This window comes from Pan troglodytes, chromosome 15 (assembly GCF_028858775.2).
Source record: "Pan troglodytes isolate AG18354 chromosome 15, NHGRI_mPanTro3-v2.0_pri, whole genome shotgun sequence".
Classification (NCBI taxonomy): domain Eukaryota; kingdom Metazoa; phylum Chordata; class Mammalia; order Primates; family Hominidae; genus Pan; species Pan troglodytes.
The window spans coordinates 98285319-98310056 of record NC_072413.2 but is presented as its reverse complement, the minus strand read 5'-3'; the positions used below and the strand labels follow the sequence as shown (position 1 = coordinate 98310056).

The 24738-nt window shown below is 58.2% G+C and overlaps 1 protein-coding gene and 1 non-coding gene across 17 annotated transcripts; one reads left to right on the top strand and one right to left on the bottom strand.

Annotated features, from left to right (window-relative positions):
• Positions 1–1122: 1122 nt before the first annotated feature.
• On the bottom strand, positions 1123–1219 carry MIR345 (microRNA mir-345). Its single transcript, NR_035762.1, has one exon. It is a non-coding gene; the product is annotated as a microRNA mir-345 (primary transcript).
• A 1338-nt stretch (positions 1220–2557) lies between these two features.
• Positions 2558–17802, top strand: SLC25A29 (solute carrier family 25 member 29). Of its 16 annotated transcripts, XM_063793140.1 has the most exons (8): positions 2562–2883; positions 10011–10054; positions 10708–10871; positions 12906–13081; positions 13204–13275; positions 13766–13984; positions 15524–15607; positions 15869–17802. In XM_063793140.1, exon 8 carries the CDS (start codon positions 15905–15907, stop codon positions 16616–16618), a length of 714 nt encoding a protein of 237 aa, XP_063649210.1. In that variant the 5' UTR covers positions 2562–2883; positions 10011–10054; positions 10708–10871; positions 12906–13081; positions 13204–13275; positions 13766–13984; positions 15524–15607; positions 15869–15904; the 3' UTR covers positions 16619–17802. The 16 variants fall into 16 exon arrangements, with proteins under 16 accessions (XP_009426733.3, XP_009426734.3, XP_063649210.1 ...); XM_063793139.1 differs by lacking the exon at positions 13766–13984 and having other exon boundaries at positions 10708–10861; XM_009428465.5 differs by lacking the exon at positions 13766–13984.
• The last annotated feature ends 6936 nt before the right edge of the window (positions 17803–24738 follow it).

The following is a 24738-nucleotide window of genomic DNA, read 5'->3' as shown; positions in this document are numbered from 1 at the left end:
GGTACTTCCAGCTGAAGGCAGCCCCCTGTCACCCACAAGGGAGCTGAGGCTCCCTTGGCGGGTCAGGTCAGGCAGATCTGTCCCAGAGCCCAGTCCTCCACTGTCCCCCACATGTTGACCTTAGTCCCCAAATCCAACAGCCCTCCCCCGACCACACACACACACCCAGAACCCTGCCCTCTCCTTGCAAAGTGCACAGCTAAGGGCCCGCACTCCTCATCTCCCAGGCCTGGCACGATCCCACTGCTGCCCTCACACGGCCTGCCTCAGCTCTCTCAACAAAGGACCCTCCCTGCAAGGAGGTTTTTCTTTTTGAAATAGGGTCTTGCTCTGTCATCCAGGCTGGAGCACAATGGTTGGATCATAGCTCACTGCAGCCTTGACCTCCTGGGCTCAAGCGACCCTCCTGCCTCGGCCTCCTGAGTAGCTAGGACTACAGGCCTGCAGGCATGCGCCACCACATCCTGCCGATTTTTTTTTTTAGAGATGGGGCCTCACTATGTTGCCCAGGCTGGCCTCAAACTCCTGGCTTCAAGCGATCCTCCTGCCTCAGCCTCCCAAAGTGCCTGGATTACAGGCATGAGCCACTGAACCCAGCCTCAAGGAGGTTTCTGAAGCTCAACTATCGAATACCTACTGTTTACCAGGCTACTAGGCCCCTTCCCAAGGACCCCAGGGACTGAGAGCTCAGTGCAACCTGCCCCAAGCATAACTTTCAAGGCATGTGCATTCTCTCAATAACAAAGCAAAACAGGTCATGCTTGTCTCCTTATCCGTTTTCATCATTTTCTCACTACTGCCACATGCTGTTAAGGTACTGGATTTTCCTCCCAAACCTCCTCAACCAGGAATGGATGTGCAGGGATTTGTGCTTTACCTCATGAGCCCTCCAGCATCCCAAGGACACCCTGTTCCTAAGGTAAGTGACTACATGTAGGTAGTCCAGTGTAATCACCGTGTCTGCAGGAGGCCTCCAGCCACCCGAGTAGCCCCACAGCCAGCTCCTGCCCTTTTGGGTCTGGGCTTCTCTTGGGGCCCCCATACCACTGCTTTTCTGGCCCATGGGCCACTCTCCCCCATCCGCACACCTGCCTCCCTGAGGCAACCAGGTGGGTCAGAGAGGCTGTCGATATTCAAACCCAGGCCTCCAGACCCCTCGTTCAGGGCCCACCAGCCATCACGAGCCCTGGACTAGGAGTCAGCAGACCTAGGGTTTGGGTCTCTGCTTAACATTCTACTTAGACTCTAAAAGGAAACTAACATGAGCACTGGGGACCCCTGCCCCTAGCACCAGGCTGCACTACTGACAACACCTACCTGTGTGTCCTAGTACCAAATACACAGAACCTTTCGACCTGCACCTCCAGGAGGTAGGTACCCACTGGAATTTGGATAAAAGAACCATGTGACCCTAAACCTGGAAACGTGGTACACGGTGTGGCCTTGCCTGCCTGCAGGCCCTAGAGAAGGAAGCCGGGCCCGGCCTAAGGCTGTGATCTGACTCCTATAGCGAAGAGAAAGCGCCTGGCCCGTCCCTGCTCCCAGGCTCCAACCTGACAGTCTGGACCTCCAGAGGCGCTGGGGAAGGGCTGGTGGGAAGTCACCGAATGGGACCCTCCACAGGGACCAGGGCAGTCCCTTGCCACTGCGAATGTCAGGGACTCCTGGGGGGCCGAGTCAGACTCGGCTCTCATTCATCCCCGCAGCCCATGGATACCCTGGTGACCCAGAGCCAAGCGCCCTCCGACTTCAGCGCCTGAGCGCGGCCCCTACCGAGCCCCTCCGGTCTCGCCCCGTCCGGCCGCCGCTGACGGAAGCGCTGCGATCTGGCCCGACTCCACTCCGCAGCCCAGTCCAGGAACCTCCCTCTCTCCACAACCTTCCGCGGCTCCCGCGACCCGCAGTCCTCGGGAAGGAGCTGTGGCCCGAAGGCCTGGTGCGCCCTTTGCCCCATGGCCCCTTTCCCTTTTAAGGTTCCCTGCTCTCCGCCCAAATCCCAGCCTCAGGCCCCGCAGGAAGCGCCCGTGCGCGTCCGACCCCCAGAACCCGGCGGGTTCGGCCAGGAGGCCGGAAGCCCCGGAGGCCACCGCCGCCGAGGGCGCGCAGGCGGGACGGGCAGAGGCTCCCCACGGGCGATTCCCGCTCGCGGAGTTTCGCAACTAGCGGCGTCCCAGTCTGCGGGCCTCGGAACGTCCCGGCGCTCCACGGCCGTTTTCGCGGCAGGGTCCGCACGGCACAGACTAGGGCGCTGAGGTTCTGCGGCGGCGCCGGACTCCGAACCCAGGGTCCGGTTCCCGACCCGGTCCAGACCAGAGCCACCCCGCGTACTCCAGGTTGGGGAGTCCTCGGCTCAACCCCGCCACCCCGCGCGTCCCCTCCCGCCGGACCTGCGCACCCAGCGCGCTCTTTGTCTGAGGCGCCCCCGCGCCCCGCCCGCGCGCCCACCACGTCCCCCGCGCCCCGCCTCCTGCGCACGCCCGGCCAATGAGGCGCGGCGGCGAAGCGCAGTGCCCGGGGTGTTGTCCGCGCCGTGCCCGCCCATTGGCCTCGCTCGGCGCCCCCGCCCGGGCCCTGCCGGCAGGCACGAGGGGCGGGGCGCGCGGCCCGAGGTGAGGGACCGCGGGCCGGAGGGGATCCAGCGAGTCAGCTGCCGCCGAGGGACCAGCGCGGGTCTAGCCGCTGCCGCCAACCCCACCATCCCTGACCGCGCCTGCCCGGGCTCCGCGCCAGGAGGAGCGGCCAGGCCCAGCCCCAGCACCGCGAGCTCGGGGACCCCGACGGCGCCCAGCCCGGCGAGGGGCCTCAGGGGGAGGACGAGGAGGAAAGGCGGCCTCGCCGGGGACCCGGCCATGGCGCTGGACTTCTTGGCTGGATGCGCGGGGGGTAAGGAGGCGGCGGGCCGGGCCGGGCCGGGGCGAGGCGTCCGGGGAGGGAGGTCGGCCCACCAGCACGCCCTGGCCTCGCGGCTTCCCGCTGGCGGGGGTCGCCGCGTCTGTGAATGGGGACCACAGTTCTCTTGCCTTTGGCGGGTCTCGTGGGCGTAAATTGACTTCAGGCCCGGGCTGTCCGCGAGGGCAGGTGTCTTTATTCTCTCTGGGCACGCTCGGACGGGAGGTCTGGGGCGCCGGGGCAGCACCGTGGCTGAGCGGAGGCCAGGACTGCCGGGAGGATGCCCCACTGCCCCCCGCGCCGAGGTCCCGGGCTCATCTCCTTCCCCTCCCCCATCCCCATCCGTTGCGCACTGGGAGCAGGGTCCCCTCCCCCGGCCGTATATTTCGGGACTGACTCCACCCCGTCCCGCGCAGCCATCCAGCGGGATTGGGGCTACGGGGCCGACCCCCTACTCGGCTGGCCTTGGAGGGCACTGAACCGCTCTGGCGCCGAGTCACGCCTTGGAACGCCGCCCCTTCCTACGCGGTTTTGTGAGCTGTTGGGGGCGGAAGGGGGGTCGTGGGTGGGTCGGGCGAGCCGGTGTGGGGCACCTTCTCCGAGGCGCGGTCGCGGCTCTGGGGTTCCTCCCATGCAGTTGTCCCCGGGAGGGCCCGGGCGGGCGTGCAGTCCAGACTCTCCCATGCCCCGACCGTGGGCGTCGGGCACGGCACTTCCCTGTTGGGCCTCTGGCTTCTCTGCTTTTACCTTGAGGGTTAATTTATTCACCAGGATTTAGATGTCGGGGGCGGGGGAGGGTGGTTGGCGGCGGGAGTTGCAGAGAGGGCCGGCCGCATATCCCAGTTTGGTCCCACTTTTCTCCCAGCACCTGCCCTTGTTCACCGCCTCTTCATCTACTTGGATTTGGCTCGAATAAACCCTCAGCTCCCGGCCAGCGCTGAGAGCCCTGGCGGAAGAGTGGCTAGCGGTGGCCTTAAGTATTAAACCTGTGGCGTCGGAGCCTGCTTCTTGGGGGAGAGACTCGTTGAAAAGGGAGTGTGTTGGGGAGGTGATGTGCGCTGAGGGGAGTTAGAACTTCCCGGTCGGTTACCCAGTGGGAAGCTGCGGGGCACAAAGCCCAGAGTTTGCTGCTAATCGCTGGGGGGTTTGTCCCTAGCGCTGGGTGCCCTGGAGACAGAGGGGGCGTGTCCTCTGCGGATTCCATTCTCACCTTCCCCTCCCGCTTCTGATCTCGCTGTTTGCTCCACCCTTGCTCCCCACCCACTATCAGCTCCAGTGGGTGGGGGTGAAGGGCTGTCCCCAGGCCAACACCTCCTTCCAGGCTTTGGGGAGTGGGGATTCTTTCCCCGGATGGGCAGAGTTCCTTCTGCAGTGGCGCTACCGTCGGTGCTGCCCTCCTGGAAACACCGGGGTTTGGGGCAGGAACACTTCCCCTAAAAGCAGGCCTGCTTGGCGCCTCCCGGCACATCTGTGGTCTCCTCTGCACGTCGCTCGCGCAGCCTCCTTGCCTGGAATGTCCTTCGCTGCCCATCCTCATAGGCCCACCTGGGAGAGATCATATCCATGCCCCCTGCCCCGGGTTTGTGGGTCAAGGACTGGCACTGTCTGGTGCTGTAGCACTGGGGCACAGGCCACCCCCCTGCCCCCAGGCCCTGCTTTTCGTGCAACCCCCAGGCACATAATGGCCACCCAGCTAAGGCTCTACAAGCGTAAGCCTGAGCCTCCCAGGTGGACAAGGACAGAAGTCACCTGGGGGCTCACTCCTGGTCTCATCGGAGAAACCTAGGCCCAGAGAGGTGGGGGTACTAGAGCAAAGTCACACCACATGCTCCTCTGATGGCCAGGGTGAGCCTGCAGTCCTCTCCTCTCCCCCTTACTCCAGGGTGCTGGGGTGGCCCCTCAGGACAGTGAACTGACTGTGTCCCAGGCTCCAGGTCCTTGGCACAGCTGGGGTCACACTGACAGCCTGCCCAGAGGCACCCCACCTTGGGACCTGTACCCCAGCAGCCCCTGCCTGGCTCCTTCTTGGGGTGCCCCCAACCTACAGGCTCAGGGCAGATAATGCCAGTGCTTCTCCTTGGTGGCTGGGGTGGGGGACTGTCCACCCCCTACTATTCGCCTAGTGTGGGTCACGTGTTTTAACTTCTCAGGGAGGCGGGGCCAGCATCTTGACTGACAGCATCCTTGAGGCCTTGCATGGTGGAAGGTTTGGAATGCCTCCCCCTCTCCCCTATTGGGAGATCAACCCAAATCTTGAGGCCACATAGACACTGGGCTCTGGATGGACAGAAGCAGGCGCAGAGAGAAAAGCTCAGCAAGGGGTGGGAGAACCCGGGAGGAGAGGTAACCCCGAGAGGGAAGGGTGCCTCTTCCACCACCTCTGCTACCAGCCATCCCCAGGACAGTGGTTCCTCCCCACCCCGCCCAGCCCTGAGGACTATTGGGTGGGGATTGCCCCCGGAGCCCAGCTTAGGGAGGACAGTAGACAGTAGGCTTTGGAGTTGGGAGACAGGGTTCCGCTTCTGCTGGTGTGACTGGAGGCCTCCTCGTGCGCTCAGAAAGGTGGTGAGGAGGCTCCTCCAATGGAGGCCGGCCCCACAGCCCACACTGTTCCTGAGGATGGGTTCTTCTGGGTGAAGGAGACCAAGCCCCTCGCCGAAGGGTGCTGAAACAAGTCAGAAGAGAAAGTGGGAACCAGTGCCTCTCCTGGGAGACTTGAGTGGGGCCTTGTGGGAGTGGGGCCTCCCAACAGAGGCAAGTGGCGTAAGGGTCTTTCTGCTCTCTCCCTCCCGTGCCTTGCTGCTGTTGCTGTCAACTGGGCAGGTCTGGGGCCAGAGGCGTGACCATGCACCCACAGGAAGGGGACCCCACAGCTGGACCTAGCTTCAAGGGACATGGAGGGGCCTCGAGGGGCCCCCTGCTGGAGGGAGAACTAAAGTCCAGTGGCACATCCTGGGCAAGTGTTCAGTTTCCAAAACCGAGGGAAATCCAGATACTTCCCAAGAAAAGAGGTTCTAGAACGAGGATTTTCAGCTTTCGAAAATTAAAAAGCTGAAGTGGAAAAGAGGATGGATTTCCTGTTTCCAGGATGCAAAGGCCTCCCAGAAAACCAGAAACCCAAATGGAAGTCATGAAAGAAAAGATAGGCTTGGTGGTTGCTTCTTCATTCACCTGTGAATGTTAGAGGCTCTGGAAGAAGAAGGAACAGGTCTGGAGATGATTAATATGATGAATAAATAATAGTGGAAATTTTCCCTGATCAGAAGAGGGCATGAGTCTGCACAGTGAAAGTGTTGGTAGAGTTCCAGGCAGGGTACTTACTTTAAAGAAAAAGACACACCCTTGGCATCTCCTGGTGACATTCTTGAAATCCACAGATAAAATCTCAGCGACCTCCCACAGAATAAATAAACCATTGACAAAGGAGAAAAAAAAAAAAAAAAACATTGGCAGCAGATTTCTCATCTGCAGCACTGAAAGCCAGAGGACCAAGGCTGGCCTGGGCCCAGGATTCTCAACCAGAGCATTCATACTGTTCCCCAACCAGATTAAGAAATAGATTTTGAGCCGGGCTCAGTGGTTTACACCTGTAATCCCAGCACTTCGGGAGGCTGAGATGGGTGGATCACGAGATCAAGAGATCGAGACCCTCCTGGCCAACATGGTGAAACCCCGTTTCTAAAAATATAAAAATTAACTGGGTGTGGTGGCACGCATCTGTAGTCCCAGCTACACAGGAGGCTGAGGCAGGAGAATCACTTAAACCCGGGAGACAGAGGTTGCAGTGAGCCGAGATCGCGCCATTGCACTCCGGCCTGGGTGACAGAGCAAGACTATCTCAAAAAAAAAAAAAAAAAGAAAGAGATTTTGGGCCGAGCTTGGTGGCTCAAGCCTGTAATCCCAGCACTTTGGGAGGCCGAGGCAGGTGGCTCACTTGAGGTCAGGAGTTCAAGACCAGCCTGGCCAACATGGCAAAACCCCGCCTCTACTAAAAATACAAAAATTAGCCAGGTGTGGTGGCAGGAGCCTGTAATTCCAGCTATAAGGTGGCAGGGATGGGAGCCTTCTTCGGGTAGCTCTTACTGGGGTGGGTGGGGCAGAAGGAGGCAGAGAGTCGTGGGGGAGGCGGTGCTTACCCTGTTTCTATATAATGATTAGACGTATTAGAAGCAGGAAGTGCCGGGCGCGGTGGCTCACATCTGTAATCCCAGCACTTTGGGTGGCCGAGGCGGGTGGATCACGAGGTCAGGAGATAGAGACCATCCTGGCTAACAAAGGTGAAACCCCGTCTCTACTAAATATACAAAAAATTAGCCGGGCGTGGTGGCAGGCACCTGTATTCCCATCTACTCGGGAGGCTGAGGCAGGAGAATGGCGTGAACCTGGGAGGCAGAGCTTGCAGTGAGTCGAGATCGTGCGACTGCACTCCAGCCTAGGCAACAGAGCGAGACTCTGTCTCAAAAAATAAATAAATAAAAATAAAAAGCAGGAAGTAACCCTTTGCTGAAATTACAAATTAACAATTAGAAAGGGAATAAATAGCTGGGCGTGGTGGCTCACGCCTATAATTCCAGTACTTTGGGAGGACGAGGCAGGTAGATCAATGAGGTCATGAGTTTTAGACCAGCCTGGCCAACATGGCGAAACCCCTTCTCTACTAAAAATACAAAAATTAGCTGGGTGTGGTGGGGTGGGCCTGTAGTCCTGCTGAGGCAGGAGAATCACTTGAACCTGGGAGGCAGAGGTTGCAGTCAGCCCAGATCACGCAACTGCACTAGCAAGACTCTCAAAAAAAGAAAGGGAATAGGCCAGGCGTGGTGGCTAAAGTCTGTAATCCCAGCACTTTGGGAGGCCAAAGCGGGCGGGTCACAAGGTCAGGAGATCGACACCATCCTGGCTAACATGGTGAAATTCTGTCTCTACTAAACATACAAAAAATTAGCTGGGCGTGGTGGCGGGTGCCTGTAGTCCCAGCTACTCGGGAGGCTGAGGCAGGAGAATGGCATGAACCCGGGAGGTGGAGCTTGCAGTGAGCCGAGACCGCAACACTACACTCCAGCCTGGGCAACAGAGCGAGACTCTGTCTCAAAAAATAAAAAATAAATAAATAAAAGAAAGGGAATAAATAGTAATTTTCCCAAACCATCAAAAGTATGGAAAAAGGAGTAAAATAAACCATTTACATAAAATAAAGTGGCATAAAAATGTCAGATCCCTCAGTTGTTCCAGCAAAATCAGACTGCTTTAGACTGGGTTAGAAAACAAAATCCAGATATAGTTGTTTACAACAAACATCTAAAACAAGATAGTAAGAAAAGGTTCAAAACTACACATTGGGCACAGTGGCTCATGTCTGTAATCCCAGCACTTTGGGAGGCTTGGCTTTTTTTGAAGTCAGGAGTTTTCTTGAACAAAGCCTGGGCAGCATGGCAAGACCCGTCCTGCCAAAATTACAAAAATTAGCTGGGTATGGTGGCTCATGCCTGTTGTCTCAGCTACTTGGGAGGCTAAGGCAGGAGGGTCGATTGAGCCCAGGAGGTGGAGGTTGCAGTGAGCCAAGATTATGCCACTGCACTCCAGTTTGGGTGACAGAGTGAGATCTTGTCTCAAAAAACAAAAACACCAAAATTACAAGTTGGACAAAACCATACCAGTCACATGTAACCAAAGAGAAAGCAGAATTGGCAAAGTTAAAGTTAGTATCAAGTGGGTTTTAGGGTCCAAACTTTTTTTTTTTTGAAGCGGAGTCTTGCTCTCTGGGTCACTGGAGTGCAGTAGCGCGATCTCAGCTCACTGCAACTTCTGCCTTCTGGATTCAAGCAATTCTCCCACCTCAGCCTCCTGAGTAGCTGGGACTACAGGCACCCGCCACCACACCTGGCTAATTTTTGTATTTTTAGTAGAGACGGGTTTTCACCATATTGGCCAGGCTGGTTTTGAACTCCTGACCTCAAGTGATCTGCCCACCTTGGCCTCCCAAAGTGCTGGGATTACAGGCGTGAGCCACCACACCTGGCCAGGTCCAAAGTATTAAAGGATGGAGAGGATGTTAGGTAAAGATACAAAGTTCAATTTGTGGAGATGCATAGTAACTTCCACAGGCATCAAGTGGAAGAGTGAGAATGGGTCGTAATGTTAGTTTGTTACTCAGCAGATGCCAGCTGTTTTAATTATACTTAAACGCTACTGGCAGTAAAGGGAGAGCTTGAACAGATGTCCACGTTAAACTCCAGGGAGAGGAGCATGGGAGTCAGAGTCAGTTACCTGACCTCACTGAGCCTGTTTCTCCTGTGAAATGGGTAATGAGGCTGCTTACTCACAGTGGTGGCAAGACTCAGAGATGGTTACCACCTGCACAGCGTTTAGGACTCTGGAGAAGTGTTTGTGAGCCATTTTGGAGGGGTGAACCTTTGTCCTTCAAGAGGGGCTGGATTTTTGGCAGGACCTGAAGAACCAAGGATGACCGCACAGTCACAAGCTGTCTCCCTGGGCTCAAGGTGGCTCCCACTGAGGGAAGGGGACGGAGGTATCAGCCAGTGCATCAGGACCTAGGGTCATCACTCCCAAGGGACCATTACCCTGTTCAGTCTCCGTGGCCACTCTGGGGGAGGGAGGTAAACCTTTACAGGTAAGGCCCAGAGTGAGGCCCAGAGACAGAGTCATTTGTGAGCACGCCAGGCTGATGAGCGGCAGGGGGAAAATTCAAATCTGGGGAGGGTCTGACCCCAAAGTCCAACATCTCTGGAGCCTCCTGCCCATGTCAGGTGTTTGGATTAATGGGATATCCCAGAAATAGTGTGTGCAGCCTCCCAGGGGACAACTTCTGCTGTCAGCCACCCAGACCAGTCAGCCGCGGAGAGCAGCAGCCCGCAGATGGGACACCAGTGCTGAGTGGGACAGGTGCTGGCTTGGCCTTGGGATGTCACATGCATACCCTCCCAGTGGACGTGAGGATTCCAGGGGCTCATGGGATCTGCCTGCTACACCCACAGGTGCTTGGTCAATGTCCTTTCCCCGGCAGCAGCTCCTGCCAGTCTTCCTTGTCAGAACCCCCTCCTGCCCAGCACCCTGCACTGCGTTTCTGAGGTATGTGGGTCACAAGTCCCCCTCTCCTCCTCCAGGTGTGGCAGGCGTGCTTGTGGGACACCCGTTTGACACGGTCAAGGTGAGTCTCATCGCTGCTTTTTTTCCCTCGGCGCGTACATTGGAGAGAGGCTCACAGGGTTGGGGTGGCTGGAAGCCTGTTTCCGTGTATAGCCCCAGGTGGGCAGCTGCTTTTACACCAGGCTGGGTTGAACCTTCCTCACTGCTTTGTCCTGGCATCTCCCAGCTGGGGCTGATCCACATGCTGGGTTCATGGCCAAGTCCATCCTGGGCTTGGCCAGCTGGAACCGAGGTGCTGAGGTTTTCTCCCACCCAGAGCAAGGGCACCCACATGTTCCCATGCAGAACTCTCCCAAACAGTTCCTTGAAAGAAAGAAAAGTTCAGAGAGAAAATACAAAAAAAAACCAAAACTCATATCTCCCATGAACATGATCTTCACGGAGTGGTGATCATCCTTACAGAGAATCCGAGTGATGGTTTCCCACGTGCCAGAGGCCTGAGGAAGGGCCCTGTTAGCCGGTTCCTTGATAACACCCCACACCTCCATGAACCGGAGTTCCAGGTTCTCAGACCCCCAGAACGGAAACCAAGGAAATCTATGTCCTCCAGCTGGAAATTCCCCAATAAACTCCCCACCCTCCGCTTGTGGTTGGGCTGTGTGTTCTGAAAGTAGCCCAGCGGGGCCCTTCCTCGCTCTTTTTCCTTGGCCCCAGGGCAAGCTGTGAGTGGCAGGCACCAGACCAGCCTTGTGCTTGCTGGCAGCGCTACACGTGGCCCCTCTTCCCACTGAGCGAAGGCACAGCTGACGGCAAGGCAGGATGCGCACCCTGAGCTGGGTTTGCGGGAGACTTCCGGTCTCCTTTTCTGGTGAGCCCAGGTGTGTGTTGGCAGAGACAGTGACTTACCATAAGGGGTGGATTGCATCCAGCACAAGAGTGAGGGCCTGGCCTTTGCATTGGCTGTGACCTTAAAAAGCTCTGTCCCTGGGCCTTGTGCAGGTCCGGGCCCCTCTGCCAGCCGGTTTTCTGCATGACCTTGGGCAGGTCCCTGTATCTTTGGGCTCAAACGTTGTCATCGTGCCAGTGCTCAACAGCATAATTTATGTTGGATTAAATGCTAGCTCTGAAAACCACAACTCTTCTATCCACTGTAGGCCAATTTGGGGAGGAGGCTGAAGGGCCAGGCTTTCTTGGCAGGCAGCGGCCCCACGTTTGCTGCACCGGCCTGCCGAGAGTGAGGCCGTGCAGAGCCTGCCCACACAGCCCCCGGCCCCAGCCATGCCCACGCGCTGCCTAGCCAGGCCACCCGTGAAGCCTCCCCCAGGCCAGAGCAGCCCAGGACAGCCTGGCAGTGTCCACGTTGCACTGTGTTTATGTCTCGTGGTCATGTGTTGTGAACGCCTCTCGCAGCCAAGAAGTGCTTCACATTCACTTCCTCTTTCCAGCTCCGTGGAGGCCTGGGCTCTCTGAGCTATGAATTGGCCAGACCTGCTGGGCTTCTGCCCGGCCCCCTCAGGCAGCCCCTGGCAGGCCTGGGAGCACTTTCGTTCTGGTGCTCTGCTGTCCTGAGCCACTGAGCCCGCGAGCAGCACCCCTGAAGTGACTCAGGGACAGGAGTTTCTCCAGCCCATGAGATTTTACTCCCCAGACCCTACTTCACTGGCGTCTGGAGGGTAGTCTTTGAGAAGATCTATATGTGATCCTTTTGTTTTGTTTTGTTTTTGTTTTTGCCACTCTGTCGCTCCAGCAGCATCACATCTGGACATACCTACCTTAAAAAGCTGAACTTCTTTTCTTTGAGATGGAGTCTGTGTCCGTCACTCAGTTTGGAGTGCAGTGGCGCGACCTTGGCTTACTGCAACTTCTTCCTCCTGGGTTCAAGTGATTCTCCTGCCTCAGTTCCCCCCCCAACCCCCTGGGTAGCTGGGATTACAGGCACGTGCCAGCATGCCTGGCTACTGTTTGTTTTTAGTTGAGGTCCAGCACATATAGAAAGTGCACACATCCCGGCCAGGCTAGTGGCTCATGCCTGTAATCCCAGCACTTCTGGAGGCTGAGGCGGGCGGATCACAAGGTCAGGAGATCAAGACCATCCTGGCTAACACGGTGAAACTCTGTCTCTACTAAACATACAAAAAAATTAGCCGGGCGTGGTGGCGGGTGCCTGTAGTCCCAGCTACTCGGGAGGCTGAGGCAGGAGAATGGCGTGAACCCGGGAGGCGGAGCTTGCAGTGAGCCAAGATCGCGTCACTGCACTCCAGCCTGGGCAACGGAATGAGACTCCGTCTCAGAAAAAAGAAGGAAAGTGCACACATCCTAGGTGTACAAGTCATCGCAAAACACATGCGTGGCGAGCTGCCACCCAGGAGAAACAGAACATGGCCAGCCCTCTGGAAGTCTTCCCTCCTGCTCCTATCAGCTCCTCCCTCCCCTTCTTCTGAGGCTTCCACTGGCTTAACTTCCTCCTTTTTTTTTTGAGACACGGTCTTGCTCTGTCACCCCAGGTGGAGTGCAGTGGTGCAATCATAGCCCACTGCAGCCTTGATTTCCCAGGCTCAAGCAATCCTCCCACCGCAGCCTCTCAAGTAGCTGAAACTACAGGCACACACCACCATGCCTAGCTCGTTTTTTTTTTTGAAGTTATTAGTAGAGATGGGGTCTTGATATGTTGCCCAGCTGGTCTCAAACTCCTGGGCTCAAGTGATCCTCCTGCCTTGGCCTCCCAAAGTGCTGGGATGACAGGCCTGGCCCACTATCCTCACTTCCAACACCACGGGTCCCTTTTGCCTGGTTGAATATAATTGCAGCTGTACCCTAGGATCATCAGGGGCCACCCGAGTCTGTGTCAGTCCGTACTGTCACATGGCCACAGACTATCTCATGGCTGGGACAGTCACAGTTTATTCCCCCAGGCCCTTGGGACTGAAAGAATCCAAGATCTGGATCTCCTCTATAGCACCCAGAACCACAGCCACCGTCCTGAAGCACACGGCCTTCACACGTGTTTCTGCATGAAGGGAGTTTTCTGTCCTGCTTCCTTGGACACAGCAATAATCAGGGAGCAGTCGTCTTGACCTATGATGAGGGGGTGACCGGCCATCCCTGGGCATGGGGTGGGGAGGGTGGGTGGGGGCTGGCTGTGGGGGCTCCGCGCCTGGATATGATGTTGAAATTTTGTGTTGCTTTAACCGCCTTTACTTTCTGAGCTAGGGGCTGTCTCCATCCATAGCAAAAGTGTAACTTTGTTGTAGATGGGCGTAAGCCTCACCCTGGAGAGCGCTAGTAAGTACAGACCAGGTGAACCAGATCCCAGCCTGGACCCCACCCTGTCATGCCCATCTCCCCAACCCCAGAGTTCCCTCCGTAGCAGGGGACAGGGAGGGTGTGAGGCAAGCTTGGGCTCAGCACAGGTCCTGGGGTGGGGGCTCGGGCTGGCCAAAAAAAATCAGCCCCCTCTGGATTGGGGGTCCTCATGTGGGGGTCTCTCGGCCCTATGGGGAGCTGGGAGCTTCCTAAACTTGTGTCCAAATGACTAGTTTCCCAGGGGTGGGTCCGTTCCCATCAATCCTCAAAGGAGAGCCTGGCACCCCAAGATTTTAAGAGCCTGAGCTGTAAATGACAAGACTTGGGACACTGGGCCACAGTTCCTCTCCCAGAGAGCAAGGGCTCGTCACAGACTGAGGGGTACTGAGGGGTCAGAAACAAAGTGGGGAGAGGCCTCTGCCCACATTGTTGGGAGAAGCTGAGTTGACCTAAGCCTGACATTCCCCAGCCGGCTGGACTTGGGCATTCACCAGTGTGTGTGACCTGCAAAGACTTCACAACACTACCCAGGTGGCACTGAGTATCCAACCTGGGAAGGGACAGCTCCATGTCACATCAGTTCTACTCACACAGCCCTCTTAGTGCCAGTGGTGGGGCTGCAGGAGGAACAGAGATCCCCCCAGAGGCCCCAGAACATTGAAGGGAGAGCAGCAAACCTCGCATCAAGGTGCTGGCCAAGAACTGGGCCTCCAGGGTGGGAGGGTGCTTCGGGCCAATCTTGAAGCATTGGCTTCCAGCTGTTGAGGTCCTGGGGGTACTGAGATGGTACTTGTTTCCTAACAAAACATTTTTTGTAAGTGCATTCACCAATAGAGGGCCCACCTATTCTGGTGGAGAGAATTGGAAAAGGTTCCAGAATCCGGGCAGAAGCCTGGCTGTTCCCGGTGAGGGCCCTCCCTTGCTAGCACTCCCTCCCACCCTCACTCTGAGCAACACAGCTGCTCATGTCCCTGGAGAGGACAGCTTTGGCCAAGTTGTTAAACATCTCTGAGCCCGTCTTCCCATCTTGGAAATGGGGGCAGTTGTCCCAATGCCGAGATAATTGAGTGTGAAGCCCTCCCCTGTCCCATGCTGCCTAGTACCGAAGGCACTTGCTCTGTGGCCCTGGCTGTAAGAATGATCATTTCTGAGTCAGACCTAGGGAACCAGCCCCTGAGAATGTGACTTGACCTAGTTTACTCCCACCGCCCGCTCTGCAACTCTGAGCCTCCTATTGAGCAAAGATAAGCTCATAGGCAACAAAGAGCACTTTGACATGGAAGAGGTTCTGGGCCACTGGGCTCGGAGGCAGCGGGGCCTGACCAGCGTCCCAGGCCCCAGAGCTGCTGACGTGGGTCCCCAAGGAGGTTGTTGGCTGTTCTCTTGCCACCACTCTATTAACTCATAACTGCTGTTCTCACGAGAGGCTACTGGCAGAGACCAGGCAGGAGCTCCCGGAGCCAGGGTCATTGCTTTTATTTTTATTTATTTATTTATTGAGACGGAGTGTTCCTTTCTCGCCCAGGCTGGAGTGCAGTGGCATGACCTCACTGCATCCTCTGCCTCACGGGTTCAAGCAATTCTCCCACCTCAGCCTCCTGAGTTGCAGGGATTACAGGCGTATGCCACCACACTAGGCTAATTTTTTTTACAGACACGATTTCGCCACGTTGGCCAGGCTGGTCTTGAACTCCTGACCTCAAGTGATCCACCCACCTCAGCCTCCCAAAGTGTTGGGATTACAGGCGTGAGCCACTGCACCTGGCCAGGCTCATCACTTTTTGCGCCTATTGCCTCGAAGCCAGTCTCTGATGGGACATTAGGGCAGGGGCCCTTCAGCCTAGTCTGGGACATGGGCCGCTCACTCAGCAGTATGACAAGCATCACCTGGAGAACGGGCCAGTCTCAGGAGGTCGTTCATGCCCCACCGGCAGTGCACTGTGCAGCCATAGTGTAAACAAGAGGCTTAACCTGAACTGGTCTGAGATCTTGGGGACCCCCTACCCTGTCTCCAGCAGCCTGTCCCTGTAGCTGTTTGCCTACTGGCACCCCATCCTGAGAAGGCATAGATACCCGGCCCACCCTGCCCTGGAATTACAAAAGTCTTAGACTGTGCCTGAGTGCCCGGCCTCCTTGGGAGACCCTCCCAGGCAGCCTAAGCACCAGACCCGGGAGCTGGGTTCTCTGGTCCTGCCTGCCTGCCTCTCACTGGACCCTCTCCTTCCAGGTACGGCTTCAGGTCCAGAGCGTGGAGAACCCTCAGTACCGCGGGACGTTGCACTGCTTCAAGTCCATCATCAAGCAAGAGAGCGTGAGTGGCCTGGGCTGGTGGGGCTCGGGAGGCACAGGATGGGGAACTAGCTTCCGGGCTGCCACCACCCCAGACCAGAGAGCCAGGAAGGAAGGTGTCAGGACGACCAGGAGGCCAATCAGGACCTAGGTTCTAACGAAATTCTGCTTGGTCCTCAGGAGCCCCTGGGGTGGGCTGGGGCTGCCATCCCCCGACCCCCTTCCGCGTGGAGGGCCCGGGAGGTGCGCGTTGCCGGCTCTGATGGCGTCTCTGTCCCCGCAGGTGCTGGGCCTGTACAAGGGCCTGGGCTCGCCGCTCATGGGGCTCACCTTCATCAACGCGCTGGTGTTCGGGGTGCAGGGCAACACCCTCCGGGCCCTGGGCCACGACTCGCCCCTCAACCAGTTCCTGGCAGGTGCGGCGGCGGGCGCCATCCAGTGCGTCATCTGCTGCCCCATGGAGCTGGCCAAGACGCGGCTGCAGCTGCAGGACGCGGGCCCAGCGCGCACCTACAAGGGCTCGCTGGACTGCCTCGCGCAGATCTACGGGCACGAGGGTCTGCGTGGCATCAACCGGGGCATGGTGTCCACGCTGCTGCGTGAGACGCCCAGCTTCGGCGTCTACTTCCTCACCTATGACGCTCTCACGCGGGCGCTGGGCTGCGAGCCGGGCGACCGCCTGCTGGTGCCCAAGCTGCTGTTGGCGGGCGGTACGTCGGGCATCGTGTCCTGGCTCTCCACCTACCCTGTGGACGTGGTCAAGTCGCGGCTGCAGGCGGACGGACTGCGGGGCGCCCCGCGCTACCGCGGCATCCTGGACTGCGTGCACCAGAGCTACCGCGCCGAGGGCTGGCGCGTCTTCACACGGGGGCTGGCGTCCACACTGCTGCGCGCCTTCCCCGTCAACGCTGCCACCTTCGCCACCGTCACGGTGGTGCTCACCTACGCGCGCGGCGAGGAGGCCGGGCCCGAGGGCGAGGCTGTGCCCGCCGCCCCTGCGGGGCCTGCCCTGGCGCAGCCCTCCAGCCTGTGACGCTCACCCCGCCCTCCTTCCCCAGGGCTCCTTCTCAGAAACCAGGGACATAAATTGGCCCCTGAGTCGATTGCCCTGCTTCCTGCTCGGATGCTGCGGGCTGTGGAGTCTATCAGACGTGGGCTGAATTTTGCTGATCAGCTGGGTAGTTTTGGCCGAGAACTGCACTTGCCTCAGTGTTCTCATGTATGAAATAAGGACCCTCACGCCCACACTGTAGAGTCAGGAAGCTCAGAGATTATTCCCAGCAGCAGCCAGCACCTGGCCTGGCTGAGGCCATTGCACCGTTATCCTGGAAACTGAGGCAGACACTCTAGCCCCTTTCTGGGATCCTGGCCACGTCATTGTGCTCTTGCCCTGCAGGCTGGCTCCCGGGGGTCTCTGATGGCCAACCAAGGGGCCACCCAAGGACCTGCTAACTCCACACATCCTCCACCCGAGGTGGGGGGGGGGTGGGGGTGGTGGTGGGCCACCCCTCTGGTCTGTGTTAGGGACAGAGGAAAACTTGGTGTGCCTCCTGGTGTCACAGAACTGGATCCTCTGCATACCCCAGCTTCTCCACATGCCACTGCTAGGGGTACCCCAGCTGCTGCCACTCCTGCTGGAGGGTGAACTGGGGACCCTGTACCCTCCGGGAAGCCATGGAGTCTGCTGGAGGCACCATATCAGCCTGCGGGACTAGGGTGGGGAGCAAACAGGCCAGCGGTGGAGGTCTGGACAGTTCAAGTGTGATGCAGCTGTGGCAAGGAGAAATCCTTCCGACTCTGGGCCTCAGGCTGCTGTCCATAAAATGGGGACATGGCCAGCTGACGGACAACTGAGTCTCCGGCCCACCTACCACCGCCAGCCAGGATCCCCCAAAGCGTGCAGAGGGCTCAGCAGAGAACAGTATGGGACCCCCTCACCAGGCCTGGAACACCTCTAGCCACAAAGAAGCCAAAGGTCAGTCCCTCTGCTCCCCAGCAAACGGTGCCTCCCAGGCATTCTCAGTGCCAGGGCTTCATCCCTGTGAAGGCACAGGGCCCGCTAGTGGGCACAGGGGTGGCTAGTTGGGGCCTGGGGCAGAAGAGGGCTGCACCAGGCGTCCTGGGGAATGTGCTCAGTGAAGACGACACTGGGCTTTGCACAGCCTGGTGTCGCTGTACAGAAACTGTCAAGGGAATAAAGTGTTCTTTGTTTTTTAAGTGGCGAGGCTGCCTTTGCATATGGTGGAGGAAAGGGCCTCATTCAGCACCCTTGCCCTGGAGTCAAAGGGGCCAGCTCAGGGGTGCGTGTGCCCTTGGACCCTGACAGCAGTCTTGGCCATGTGACCTGGGCAGTTGCGAATACATCTGAGAGCCTGTTTTCTCATCTGCAAGGCAAGCTAATGAAGGGCGTGAACACGCTGGTGCAGCCTGGCCATTCAGCAGATGCCCCTCTGCTATCATCATCCCAGCAATGAGAGAGAGAGGCCTGTGGTGAGGGGCACTGGCGGGCGGGGCAGCAGGGGCAGGGCGTGTCCCAAAAACAGCTTCCTGGAAGAGGGGAGGTCTGAGTGGAGCTGACCATTTCAGCCACCCGGGCAACTTGGGCACAACTGTACTTAACCCAGCCTAGGAGGTCAGAGAGGGCTTCCTGGAAGAGGGCATCCTGGAGCTTTGCCAAAGGTGTGGTGTGGGGGTCTCACTGCCCACCTCACCTGCAGTTCTGTTCAGCCTCCTGGAGTCAGCCCTTGGCATCCTGAGCCTCTGCAGCCACCAGCCCTGGAGGCTTTCCCTCCCAAGTGCTGAGCCAAGAAGCTCTGCCCACTGACAAGGGGGAGTCGGGGAGGGGCCCCAGTTCCTGTGCCTGTTTAACCCTAGTGCTAGCCTGGGAAGTTGGGCTTTACAGGGAGGCAGGAGGCAGGGAGGAAGCTGGCTGTTGACCCCTGGGGTCTCCTGGCCTCTCTCGCTTCTCTTTACTCTGAAATAAACCAGGGGAAGCTCCCAGGGGTGGGGGACACACCCTGGCCATGGGCACAGAGAGGGGCCCCTTCCCTAGCTCCTCCATGTCCAGCTTTGGCAGCCCCTTTGCCTCTCTAGGCCTGGGTGGCTGAATCTCTCAGGGCAGCTTGAGTGTGGCCCATGGCTGTGGTCCCCATCACCCTGGATCTCTCCACACATCTGCACTCTCTAGAAAGGCCCCAACGTGACCCTTGTCAGGAACTGATTTGAGCCCTGCTCACCCTGGGGCTTCTCCACGAACCCTGCGGCTGCCTGCCCTCTGGGGACAGCACACAGACAGGCCAGCCCTTCAGAAGTGAGGAGTGGTACGGCAAGGAGCAAGGTGAAGGGGCGGGGGGCTTCCAGCTCCCTCCCACTTCCCAGTTCAGCGGCCTCACATGACCAACACATCTGCCAGGCAGGGAGTGGAGTTGTTGTTTTTAATGAATTTATTTTACATTTTCTTTTCTCCCTGATTTGAACTTTTGTTTTTTGTTTTTTTGAGATGGAGTCTTGCTCTGTTGCCCAGGCTGGAGTGCAGTGGTGCAACCTCAGCTCACTGCAACCTCTACCTCCCGGGTTCAAGTGATTCTTCTGCCTCAGCCTCCAAGTAACTGGGATTACAGGCGTGCACCACCACACCTGGCTAATGTTTCTATTTTTATTAGAGACAGGGTTTCACCATCTTGACCAGGCTGGTCTCAAACTCCTGACCTCAAGTGATCCACCCGCCTCAGCCTCCCAAAGTGCTGGGATTACAGGTGTGAGCTACTGCGCCCAGCCTCTGATTTGAATTTATTTGGAATAAGTGATATATGAAGGTGCTAAAAACTAAAAATACTACCAGAACCCAGGCTTGTGCAGTGAAGAGGAAAACCTTCCACCTCCCAGGGGCCAGCCTCTCCTCGTGAGTCGAGGACAGTCTCCAGTTCCCAGAGGGCATCCAACACATCTTGGGCAAGTGCCAGCATGGAGCGGCGGAGGGACATCTGCACCCCCTACAAAGTGTGGCCGAGGTCCTGACTGTTCTGTTCTTTGCTGTCTTCCCTTGACAGTGATCCTGGAGATTGCATCCTTCTCCTAGGGCTGCTGTAACAAAACACCACACACTGTGGCTAAACAATAGCCAAGTGTCCTCTGAGAGTTCTGAAGGCCACACTCCAGCTGCAGGCAGGGTTGGTTCCTTCTGGGGGCTCTGAGGGACGAACTGTTCCCTGCTTCTTCCAAGCTTCTGGGGGCGGCTGGCAATCCTTGGCTCCCTAGGCTCACAAGTGCATCGCTCCGATCGCTGCCACCATCTCTTGCCGCCTTCTCCTGTGTGTCTGTGTCTCCCTGTCTTCTCTTTGTATAAGGGCACCAGTCATGTGGGATTAAGGGCCCACCCTACTGTAGTATGACCTCATCTTAACTAAAAACATCTGCAGAGACCAGGTTCCAAATCAGGCCAAATTCAGTTGCCTGGAGTTAGGACTTGAACGGATTTTTCTGGGGCCACAATCCAACCTTCAACAGGGCTCTGTATTGGTGTGTTTGAACGGTCCTCCTTCCTGCTGACAGCTGCATGGCATATTTCATTGGATAAACTTTGCTTGATTTGCTTTTCCAGTCAGGTTTGGGAGAGTAACTGGGGGACACGTCTGAGCAGAGTCCTAGAGGAAGAGCAGCAGTGGACGGGGCCACAGATACCACTAGGCTGTAGCTGGAAGGGCAGATGTAGCCAAGGTCCCGAGGTGGAAGGGGTGGGTGGGGGCTGGGGAGGGGGGTGAGGCAGGGCCTGGAGGACAGCAGGGCCAGACGTTTAAGAGGGCCACCAGGGTGGGTCACATGGCAGTGCCTTGGGGACAGTGGCAGATCCTCCTAAGTGCCAACTGCTCTTGAAATCTCAACTTGATCTGGGCTTCAGTATGTCCAATCAAAACAGCTTCCCAAACTGTCTTTTTTTTTTTTTTTTTTGAGATAGAGTTTCACTCTTTTCGCCCAGGCTGGAGTGCAATGGCACAATCTTGGCTCACTGCAACTTCCACCTCCCAGGTTCAAGTGATTCTCCTGCCTCAGCCTCCTGAGAAGCTGGGATTATAGGCACAGCAACCACGCCCTGCTAATTTTTTGTATTTTTAGTAGAGATGGGGTTTCACCACGTTGGCCAGGATGGTCTCGAACTCCTGACCTCAGGTGATCCGCCGCCTCAGCCTCCCAAAATGCTGAGATTACAGGCATGAGCCACCGCGCCTGGCTCCCAGACTGTCTTGCGGCCGGAGCTGGCCATATGTCTGACAGCTTCTGAGAAAGCTGTGAAACAGGTAAAACACACTGTGGCACACCCCTTGACCTCTGGTCTCTGACCTAGCTCTCTGCTTCCCACTGAAAAGGGAATAGGATGCCTGGAGGTGCAGTGGGAGAGACCACGGCCGTGAGCCACCGAGCCAGCCTGGCCTTGGAAGGCTGGTCACACCCCTCTCATTCAGCACACTATTCCTGTCATTTGCAGCCAAATGCACCACCAGCCGCCATGCAGAGCTGACTTTATTTCGTTGCATCAGCAGCTGTGAGCAGGTTTTACCCAGGGGAGTGACAGGATCCAATTTATGTTTTGAAGACCCCACAGGAGGTTAGGAGGCAATAAGAGGCAGGCCAGGGTGGGGGGCAGAGGCCATGAGGGAGTCCAAGCCAGAGGACCTCTTGAGGCCAGGAATGGGGGGGGGGGTGTTGCTTCAGTGGCAGGTGGGCGAGACCACTGGGGAATAAACGGCAGAAGAAGCCCTTGGAGGTGTTGAGGGTGCAGTCAAGGGAGGCGAAACTATGTGGCAGGAGCTAGAGTCTGAACTCCACAGGGATCTGGAGTTTATGGCTCCTTCCTTGACCCCTTAAGGGAAAGGGCTATGAAACGGCACTGCCAAGGCATTTGTCTCTGGGGTGGGAAAGGGGGAGGGAGGCTTAAAGCGTGGAAGGGCAGAGAGAAGGGGACAGGCCCCGTGAGGGCTGGTGGTCAGGTCCTTGGTGCAGAGTTCAGGCAAAGCAGTGGCAGTTTGGGGAGTCCAAATCTGACAAACTGTTTTTCCAATCTCAGAGCCCACACTGGCTTCACACACAGACTTTCCCCTTCCCTTTTCTTTTGATCCCTTTGGACATCAGGTGCCTGGAGTGAATGGAGCATAAGCCTCCCTGTGCCCTTCTCATCACTGGCCTGGGCCTTTAGTGAGTCATTTCTCATAAAAAGCACCCGTGAGGCCACACTGACCTGGGACCTTCACCAGCCCTCCTTGTGCTGGGTGGGTTCTTGTGACTGTAGGGATGGCTCAGCCCTATGCACACCCATCCCTTCATTCTCCCAACAGCCATACAAGGTCGGTGCTGGCACCCCCATTTTGCAGTGCAGGGTACCAGTTGGGGAGGGTCCCTGTCCAAGGCCACACAGCTAGTTGGTGCTGGAGCCAGCACCAGGAGCCAGTCAGCCCATCCTTTGCCCTTCAGCAGGATCAGCTGGGGCGGGCAACCCTGGAGCGGCAATGCAAGAACCAGAGGGGGCCTGGCCAGGGCAAGGGTCCAGGTCCCATGCTCCTAGGTCTCAGCTTCCTTGCTGCTTCTTACACACCCCTGACCTCATGGTACCCACCTACCCACGGAGAGGCAGATGCATTGCTGGGTCCAGAGGCCACTTCCCAGGGAACTGGGAAAGGCGGTGGGGCCAGTGTCCACCTTGATCAGGGCACAGCAGAGATAGGGCGGAGGCTGAAGGGAATGGGCCTGTGCCCCAGGGGCTCCTTGCTCAGCCTTGCTCTCCTCCGACTTGACCTCCCCCAGGATCGTGGGGAATGCCAGACCCCCCCACCAGCGCCCCTCTGCAAGCAACACCCCCCACCCCCAGCCATGCTCTGCCAGGCCAGCCAACACCACGCCAGCTGTAATGATGTCCCACAAAGTTTGGGTGAATGAGTAAGTTCAAATCTGGCTTGAATATCCTCGGGGATGGTGAGGACACAGGACAAAGAGCAGACACAGGGGAACATGGTGGGCTCTGTTTGGTGTGGTGACAGTACTGGCCGGTTTCTTGTTTATCATCTCCCCAACCTCTACCTTAGCTCCATGAGGGCCAGGGGTGCAAAGTCAGCATGCTGAATGAATGAGTGAATGAATGGGTGAGAGCAAAGGCTGCTGAGTACAGGGCCAGGTTGGGTTCTGCCAGGCAATACAGAGACGGGCCAGGGAAGACAGAATGCACACTGTGAGGCCAGAACACGCTTGGGGGCAGAGGGTGAAGCGGTGATGGGCTGGAGAGGGGCTGGGGCGGCCGGAGTGGCTCCAGAACCTACAGGCAGGGTGATGGTAGGAGCCCCCGCCACGCCCGTGGTGGAGCTCTCCGTGGGGAGAGGAAAAGCATCCCCAGCTTGGAGGGCTCCAGGACGTCCCTTTGGGCCGGCACCCCAAGGCCCTGTCTCCCCGCTTCCCGGGCCCGCCCCCTAATCCCAGGACCGCAGCCTCTCCCACCCCGCCCTCCAGGGGGCGCTGCTCCACCGGGGGGAAGGGGGCGCGTCCCAGGGCCTTGCTTAGCTGGGGCCCCCTGGTATGTGGCCCCTCTCTCCTCGGGCGTCGCCGCCGCACCGCCCTGCCCCGTGTCCCTGTGGCCCTGGCGGCGGGAGTCTCCTCCGCCCGAGGCCTCGGGGAGGTGGGGTGCACGCAGCCTCCTTCCGCGTCTCTCGGGCTCCGAATCTCCGCGCCCCCGTGGCCCTGGGCTCACTCCGCGCGGGGGACGCTCGTAAGCGGCGGCGGCTCGCGGGGACCCCACACTCAGGGATTCTGGACAGCCCCCACCGCGCCTCGGGTCCCCGCGAGGTCCGGGCCGCTCCGCGCTGCGCACGCGCAGCCCCTCCCCACAGCGGACGCGGCCCAGCCCCGGGGCCCGCTGGCACAGTGCCCTCCTGCGGCCGGCGGCGGCGGCGCACCCTGCGGGTGGGGGCCCAGGCGCAGGTCTAGAAGCCCCCGGGGCCGCCCGCCAGAGCAGCGTGGGGGACAGGCCCTGGAGCACTGCAGGGTGGCAGGGAAGGGCTGGGGCAAAGGCGCGGCCCAAGTCCCCAGAAGGGTCTGGGGGCGGGCAGGGCTGCCCGCGCTAAGTGCTGGCCAAAGGCCAGGCGGGCAGGGGCTAGGGCTGGCCACCAGCTCCCGGGATATTCCTAGGGTCCGGTACAGACGCACGTGGCAGGCCAAGAAGAAGCCATGCAAACACCTGAGGGGCGTGCTCAGACCCCGTCCTGCCTCGTCTCCCTCCCTAGCCACCCCCCCCCCCCCTTTTTTAGACGGAGTCTCGCTCTGTCGCCAGGCTAGAGTGCAGTGGCGCGATCTCGGCTCACAGCAACCTCCACCTCCCAGGTCCAAGCGATTCTCCTGCCTCAGCCTCCCGAGTAGCTGGGATTAGAGGCATGCGCCACCACGCCCGGCTGATTTTGTATTTTTAGTAGGGAGGAGGTTTCTCCATTTTGGTCAGGCTCGTCTCAAACTCCCGACCTCAGGTGATCTGCCCGCCTCGGCCTCCAGAAGTGCTGGGATTACAGGCATGAGCCACCGCGTCCGGCCCCTAGCCCCTATTTATCACAGCCTTATCCTCCTTCCTCCAGATGTCATGCCAGTGCCAGTAGGGCAGTGCCATTCCTGCCTAAAACAGGGCCTGGCACATAATTGCATTGATCGTATCAGTGCCCCTGGAGGTGGAGAGGTAAGCTTTGGAAACGAAAACTCCAAGAGGGAGGGGAGGGAAAGGACAAGAGGTGATCCATTAGGAAAGGCTGAAAAATGAGATAAAGCTAGGACTGGGCTCTGAGGGTCGGCGGGACTGGATTTTTCGGTAGGAAGTGGGGAACCGCTGCAGTTCAAATCACGTGCTGAGAGACCCTGTTAGCAGAAAGGCCCAGTGTGGGGAGGTCAGCAGGGACCGAGGGGAACGGTCACAATGGCGGGCAGTCGGGGAGCCCTGAGGACCCTTCCAAGGCCAGGAGGCACCACTGCGCCAGAACAGAAAGGGCCGCACACCGGGGAGGCCGATGCACTGCTCCATAAACAAGGGCCAGGGCTTTTTTGAAAGGGGACTGGAGGAGAATTCAAGCTAAGGAGCCAGTGGCAAGCAGAGTACCTTGGAAGCCAGGCAGGCTTGGGCTTTGAATTCTGGCT

Bases quoted from the DNA above. Each gene is read 5' to 3' on its own strand.
- SLC25A29 (XM_009428458.5), top strand. From the start codon at position 2,850: ATGGCGCTGGACTTCTTGGCTGGATGCGCGGGGG. The intron at 10,055-15,523 runs GTGAGTCTCATC...CTCTCCTTCCAG, and splicing joins ACCCGTTTGACACGGTCAAG to GTACGGCTTCAGGTCCAGAG. The intron at 15,608-15,868 runs GTGAGTGGCCTG...CTGTCCCCGCAG, and splicing joins CCATCATCAAGCAAGAGAGC to GTGCTGGGCCTGTACAAGGG.